General features: G+C 46.2%; 1 protein-coding gene across 1 annotated transcript; it reads right to left on the bottom strand.

Annotated features, from left to right (window-relative positions):
- Nucleotides 1–221: 221 nt before the first annotated feature.
- Nucleotides 222–1,145, bottom strand: LOC126027646 (free fatty acid receptor 2-like). Its single transcript, XM_049786649.1, has one exon. It carries the CDS (start codon nucleotides 1,143–1,145, stop codon nucleotides 222–224), a length of 924 nt encoding a protein of 307 aa, XP_049642606.1.
- Between the last annotated feature and the right edge of the window lie 6,777 nt (nucleotides 1,146–7,922).

Here is a 7,922-nt window from a genome sequence, read left to right as displayed (position 1 = left end):
AGTGAAACACCCCCCCCCCAATGAGGCTTACCTGTTCTACATGGGAAAAGACAAAGCCTTCCAAGACTCAGCTGTTCCTGGCTAAAGGGCTGGTGGTCACATTAGTGGCCACAAATAATCTCACAAATCCCACAGAGCAAAATTTCCCAAAACATCACACCACACTGATGGATCTAGTTTCTGATGAAGTTGACATCGGTGACACCTATGCTCCCATTTCTTCACTCTCCAACTCGTCTCTTCCAGCACCCGAGCAATCTGGTCCCCCACCTCTGCAGTAGTTGCATCCTTGCGTGAAAGGCTTTGCGCATAGCCGAGGAGGAGAAATAGAAAATCAAGGGGTCGATGCAAGCATTGAGCGCACCCAGCAACACTACACAGGTCCTCCACTTCTGGCTGTCCTGCTGGGAGAACCCCACAACATGGGACACATTGTATGGCCCAAAACAGACCAAGAAGTTGAAGAGGGTGACAGCAGCCAGGGCCACCACTCTCCAGCGTTTCTGGACTCCCATTTGGGGTCGGGAGAGCACGATGGTCACAAGGCGCCAATAGCAGAAGATGGTGACGGCCATGGGGATGAAGAAGAGCACCAAACACAGCTCCAGTCGCACAGGTACCAGGACAGCCAGCTGCTCCTGGGTGAAGTTGTCGTAGCAAACAGAAGGATTTGCATTTGTCGCATTTCCATCTGGTAAGTAAAGGACGATGATCACAATGCTGCAGTGGCCAAAGGACATGGCCCAGGCCACCAATGCAGCAATGACTCCATACACGGGCTTCCGGGACAGCTTGTATTGCACCGGGTGGGCCACGCTGCGGTAGCGCTCAATGCTGATGCCAGCCAGTAGCCAGGTGCTGCAGTAGATGCCACTGTAGAAGCCATAGGCCGTGAGTGCACACACGATCTTGGGCAGGTACCAGTGGAAGTCGTTGGCGGCCTCCAGCATCTTGAAAGGAATCAGCAGGAGCAGCAGCAGGTCGGCCAGCGTGAGGCTGAGCAAGAGGACGTGGATAGGTGCTGGCTCAGGCTGGCGCACCCGGCCCACAAAGGCCCTCATGGCCATGAGGTTGGCAGGGAGGCCAATGAGGAAGGAGAGGAGGTAGAGGAAGAGAAGCACTTGATTCTTGAAATGGTTGTCCATCCTATCCTGAAGAGAACAGAAATGGGGTCAGTGGGACTGTGATAGCATAGTGGGTAGGGAATTTGTCTTGCATGCAGTTGGTCTAGGTTCGATCCCCAGCATCTCCAGTATGTTCCCCTGAGCCTGCCAGGAGTGATTTCTGAGCACTGCTGGGTGTGGTCAAAACAAACCAAAAAAAAAATATAGAAGTCTGGGCTTTCTTTCCCTGGGTGCCCTTTCCCAAGGCCCCATAGCCCTAAGTGCTCAGAGGTTCCTCTGGCATGAGCACTGCCAGTAAGTGCAGTGGCAGCATTTGTCTTCCTGGCTGATGATGCCTGGCACAGAGCAGGTGTCCAAACACCCAGGGGTCAAGACCAGGACTGGTATCCCAAGGGGAAGGGCAGATGGAACTGGCCCAGACTATTGCTGTGTTCCTGAGCCCTGGCAGGAGCAGGGGCTGGAGGGTGAGAAAGGTTTTACAGTCTAGCCAGGCCTCAGGAGGCTTATGGGACTCTATCAGAGTGCTCCCTCTGAGGCCTCCTGGCATTATCTCTTGTGTGGCTGCCTCATAGATCATGACAGATCCTGGCCCAACCAGCCTGATTCTGTCACACAGTTGCCAATGCCCCCTTCTCTATGCAAGGAAACATGCTGAAGATCTCAGGCAGTCAAAATCAGTCTTCTCCTTCCTTCCTTCCTTCCTTCCTTCCTTCCTTCCTTCCTTCCTTCCTTCCTTCCTTCCTTCCTTCCTTCCTTCCTTCCTTCCTTCCTTCCTTCCTTCCTTCCTTCCTTCCTTCCTTCCTTCCTTCCTTCCTTCCTTCTCTCTCTCTCTCTCTCTCTCTCTCTCTCTCTCTCTCTCCTTTCTTTTTTTCTTTCTTTGGAGCCACATCCTTGACCTAAGAGAAATCTTTCTTCTGCTCTAATTTCTCATTAAAGGGAAACCACTTAAGAAACACCTGAGTTCCAAGCCTATTCCTGGTAGCCCATCTGCAGTTCTCATCCCCTATTCGGGGACTCCTGGGAGGAGAAGCTGGGGATTCCACCAGGCTGGGACCCTGTTTCCCTCCTGTTCCCATCTCCAACCCTCTCCTCAGCACACCACCACCTTGCTGCTGACCTCTCCTGTTGCAAACGGCACACTCCTGAATTCTTCTACACTCACTCCTGTTCCATCTGTTCCGAGGTCTGTGATGGCTACAGCCTCTTCCTGAGCTCTGCTACCATCTGTCTTGCCTTCTCCCAAGACAGACAGACAGACAGGCAGGCAGGCAGGCAGACAGATAGGATCTGCTTAAAGAGGCAGGTCTTAGAAGCAGGGAACCTGGTGTAGTTCTTTCCCCTTTCCACAAACCACAGACCTTTAAACCTGGAAGAGTCACGTGGTCAAAAGAGGAAGGTTGGGAGTGGAGCTCTTCCCACCTCAGGGGCCCTCTGGGCCCCACTGAACTGACTTCTCCCATAATCCACATCCCAGTTTTCTTTCATGACTCCCTGATTCTTCTGCATCCCAAGTGATCCATGCCATTTTCTTTCCCGGGGCTTGATCCCCAACATTACCTGGCTCTAGCTCTGCTCTTTCCTGAGCTCTTTCCTGAGCACTTCTTCCCCTATGTTTTCTCTTTAGGACCATGAACTAGTGAGTTTTCTTTTCTCTTGGCTCTCTCTACCACTAATTCAAGTGGTTCCTGATATCCTCTTGCTCTCCAGGGTCTTTAACCTGCAGACCAGTCTGAGTTGACTTTGAAACTCAGAAATCAGGCCTCTGGGTCTCTCTCCTTTTCTTGCTTCGCATTGCCTCACCTCGCTTCTCCCTTCATCTTCCCTTCCTTCCTCTTCTCTCCCCTCCTCTCCTCTCCCATCTCCTCCTCTTTCCTCCCTTTCCATTCCATTCTCTCCTTTATCCCCTCTCCCTTTCCCTCATCTCCTTTCTTCTCCTCCCTGACTCTTCCCTCTCCTCCTTCACTCCTTTACTCTACTCTTCCCTCCTCACCTCTCTTCTCTCCCTTTCCCATGTCTTCTTTTCTCTTCTCTTATCTCCTTTTCTTCCCTCCCCTCTCCTTCTCTCCTCTCCTTTTTATTCTCTCCAACCTGGGGAGAATCTACATTGCTCTCAGCAAAGGAGTGTCTTAAGACAGACATTAGAGATATGGAAGTTCACAGATCTCTTGGTCTCTCCTCCAAGGGGAATGGTTGTGCCTGGCCAATCTACTTCAACTGCCATAGTCACTGTCTTTTCTCCTTGACCAGGGAGTTGGACCCTCAGATCAGCTTCTTCTCCAGAAGGTTCTTGTCCTTCTAGGCCATCTCTCCCTTGGCTCAAGAGGTGCCTCTGCAATCCTGCCTTGGTCCTTCCTAATCCATAGGAGCCCCCTCACCTGGGCCCTTAGCACATGGCCTGTGCCTGATCCCAAGGATAAGGTAGTGGAAATGTCACTGCTTTACTCCCAATGCAGCAAGACTCTACCAGTGCCTTTCTGCTGCATTTGATTGGGCAAAAGAAATTTCTGAAGAAGAGATGGTTGCCTCTATCACCTCAGCTTTGCAGAACTATTGAGCCGTGAACCCCCACTAGTAGACAGCAGGTCCATAGACAATTTTTGAGACCTTGGAAATCTCTAGAAATCCCTTTTTAGCTTAGGCACTGCCTCTTGGGGAAGTGCACCTTGAGTCCAGATAAGTGTCTATTTTTGTCCAGACTCTTTTGAAAGTTTCTATTTTTATATATCTCCTTATGGTGGGGAGAGTGACCTATCATGGTCCCTTGCTTCTAATAGATCCCTGGATGCTTGTGGGGTAAAAGGATAGAGATGGGGGTTCCTGGCTCAAGTTGGTGATGTGAGCCAAAAGAAGCCCCATTTTCTGTTTTCTGGCTTTATGCTCCATCCTATCAGCCATTATCTGTATTGGGACATCTGAGATGCAGAGGTTGTGAGCCACAGAGGTGAAAAGAGGGGTTTGATTGAGCTCTTTGAAAGACACCCCCAAACAGGGAGGAGTGAAAGTAAAATAGATAAGGCTCTCTTCTTGCATGTAGCCGGCCAGGGCTTTGATCCCTAGCATCACTTATGATCCCCTGAGCACCACTAGAATTATCCTTAAGCACAGAGCCAAGGATAAGCCCTGAGCATAGCCAGGGGGTGCAAAAAACACCACCCCAAGCCTCAGGTGTCACAGACAAGCTCTGACCACCTGGACTCTCAGCTATATGATCCACATTTTGTTTCACACTGACAACTTCCTCTTCTCTAGGATTTATAGATCTAAAACAAATTTGGTGGCTAGGCAGTTTGATAAGATTGTGTAGCTGGCTGATTTCTGATGGAGGGTTTAGAAGGGGATGGTGTTGGGCTGGTGTCATTTATGCAGAAAGGGGAATTTGTTTACCATTCCCACACTTGAGAGCAGCTCCCCATAGTCCCACAATGTCACCTTCACCCCACTTCCCAATATCATCCTCTCAGGAAATGTCCAAACAGAATTTTGATACCAGAATAGCAGAACAACATGCTCGAATGTTTCATTATTTTTCTTACAGGCCACAAGCAGCAATACACAGGGGCCACCAGGCCTAGTGAGACCCCCAGAAATGCTGGCAGGGCCAGATCATGCTGGATGCCAAACCCAGGACCCCATGACTACGAGGCCTGTGCTCTGCTAATCAAGCCACTTCCCTAGTCTGAGAGCAAATTTCTGACAAGTAAATAAGAAACATCATGAAGTGGGATTGGGAGTGGGGGTCTAGGGAGATAGTCCAGGAACTGAGGTACACTGCTTGCATACGATCAATCCCTGTGGTCACTGGATGTTGGGAACAAGGGATTAAGTAGATAGAATGAAGGAAAAAGCAATAACAGGAGTGTGATTTCCATAAAGCCCAAGCTGATGTGGAAGCCACAGAGACTTCTCTGATCACTGTCTCTCTGCATTTCCTCTTTATTTTTCAAGAGAGTACTTATTGATAAAATAACAAAAGTGTTTCTCTCAACTATTCCTCAAAATACATTTGTATAATTTAAGACAATATATTCCAAATCATTGCATTTACAAAACATTACCTAGTTTTAATGTATGCACTTTCCCTTCTGCCAAATGACAAAGTTAACATTTTTATTTTTTGGTAAAGTTAACCTTAACAAAAGCGACACATTTGAAGATTGGTTTAAGAAAATAGAACCCGAGTGAAATTGACATTCAAGAATCAATGCTGAAAAAAGCAACTGTTGATCTTGAACTGAAGGCTGGCTCTAGTCGGCATGGGGTTGGGGAGACCCCATGTGGAAGGCCTTCTCCCTAACTTGGGTGCACTGAGAGCCTTGATAGGCTCCCAGCCTTCCCCTCTTCTGCCCCCGGCCTCCAGGCCTTCTGGGGTGGCAGCCCAGGCGGCCAGACAAGGTTGGTCCTAACTTGGGGTGTGCTGAGATTTGCTCGGTTGCGCTAAGTTTGTCACTGGCAATTTCTGACCACTCTGCATATGGAAAATTAAGATTATTCCTTATCTTTATGTTATGTTTTGCGTATCCAGAATGTCCATGTTGTATTCTGCCGTTTTCCACACCCCTTGAAAGCTCATTTTTACTCCTTAACTCTCTCACCCCCCCCCCCAAACATCACTAACCCACATTACTCTTTTTAACTTCAGTATTGCACAATTCTAATCACAGACCAAAGCCGTGCATTGTGTGTAACAACCCCGAACTGTTTCAAAGGACATAAAATGGACACTTTTGTCTTTAGAATATTTTGTGTTTTTCCCTGACAACTATAAGTCTTACTAAATACTCTCTTATACAGTGACGATTCTAACCACTTTTTATCTTCTCTTTATGAGCTGTTCGACAAGGAATTTTGGTGAAAGAGTCCCCCAGTTTAATGCTTATGATTGAATCATGTCATGGGGATTATTGGACTTGTTCTTATGGCCCCCATATGCACCAATAACGCCACGTGGCATTGCTCCCTTTTTGCATAGGCACATTAAAATGAGAAAATACTATACATACAAATAAGATCCTATCTAGTAGAGATTGGAATACACAAATCTTGTCGTGCAAAGGCACCTTACACCCTGAACATTGCATAATGACCTGGCACAGGCCTCAGAAGAATGGGCTTTCTTCATTTACCCCTAATCTAGAGAAGACATCCACGAAACATCCAGGTTTGTCTATAACATCACCTGGAAGCAATCCTCTACCACAGAAGACCCTACCACTGCTCAGACATCGACCTGCTCAAAAGAGACTTCCCTTAACACTGAGAAGACTTAACAACAACGACCTGCTTACAGGACAGGGCTTCCTGCATTGCCTTTAATGGTGAGGTGAAACGAGAGGACGCTCCACATCCTGACTTCTATGTAGGATATGCATATTCCAGGATCTTTAATACAGAAACATGATACCAACAACAGAGACTGTATGAAAAGTGTGTTGGCACTACGGACAATGTCTTGGATTGGATGATCTAACTTGCCTGGAGCCTAGAGTTGGTCTTATGCCAGGAAACTTCAGGGTTAGGGTCTCTTTGTATTTAGGCCAAGGTTATTCCTTTCCATGCCCCTCATATTTTGGTGGGCCTATATAAACAACAATTGCCACTCTAACAACGTTTTTACTGTGCTCCTTTGACTCTAATCCTTAAAAAAACCCACTTAAAATTTGAGATTAACTTAAGCTAATATGCATGTACAGGGAAATGTAAAAAATACTATGCCTCTAATGTTTAAGGAGCAACATAAGTTTTATGGCTTTAGATTACCTTGTGTGCTGTTAAGAAATATTATAATGTGTTACAATCTGGGGACTTGAGGGACAAAGTAATTGTACATGGATTCTATTTTGTTTGTCTTAATGTTCTTTGGCTGAAAGTTCAAAGTTAAGATATCAGCAAGGGAACTTCTTCTGAGAATTATGTTATGGGTGATTGTCCTTCCACTGTAACTTTACCTTGTCCTCTTTCTTTGCATCTTTGTTCTCATAATTAAAAATAAAAATTTATTAAAAAAAATAATCAATGCTGTCATTGACAGAGATTTGGAGGGAATCTTCAATTCCAAAGAGATTTGGAGGAAATATTTTTTGTTAACTAAAAATGTTTTTAGAGGGTTAGTAGAGATTGCACAGAAGTAAGGCATTTGCCTTGCATGCAGAAGGACAACGGTTTGAATCCCGGCATCCCAGATGGTCCCCTGAGCCTGCCAGGGGCGATTTCTGAGAATAGAGCCAGGAGTAACCCCTTAGCACTGCTAGGTGTGACCCAAAAACAAAACAAAACAAAACAAAAAAAACCAAAACAGTTTTTAGAGTGCTACTTTTCACATTACAAAAATCAAGCAAAATGAAGAAAAGTTCACAGTAAAATGATGAAAAATGATCTGAAGACTTGTTCTTAGTATTTCACATAGTCAATAATGCATGTCAATAAATGAATGCAGGGTAAAAAGGGAATAATGGCTGCTGATATATGCCAGGTAGCTTAGTCAGGGCTGATACTGTGTGGCACTATCAGAAAGTGTGGGTGGGAGGGAAAAATTACCCCTTTTTGTATGAACTACATCAGCCCAACACCATCCCATACACCCTCCATCAGAAACAACCTAACTTCACAATCTAATCTTATCAAACTGGCAAGCCACCAAATTTGTTTTATATCTTTAAATCCTAGATCACACGGCCACATGCATCAATATTTTATAGTAGTTTCAGCCCAGTAGTATTGCAGGAAATCTGATGGGGAAATTACATAGAAAATTACCAAGCTTAGTAGCCTGAGCAATAACACTGGAGACTCAAGTAGCAC

The sequence above is a fragment of the Suncus etruscus genome, chromosome 14 (assembly GCF_024139225.1).
Source record: "Suncus etruscus isolate mSunEtr1 chromosome 14, mSunEtr1.pri.cur, whole genome shotgun sequence".
Classification (NCBI taxonomy): domain Eukaryota; kingdom Metazoa; phylum Chordata; class Mammalia; order Eulipotyphla; family Soricidae; genus Suncus; species Suncus etruscus.
Note: the sequence above shows the minus strand (reverse complement) of the source record. Positions and strands in the feature narration are given on the sequence as shown.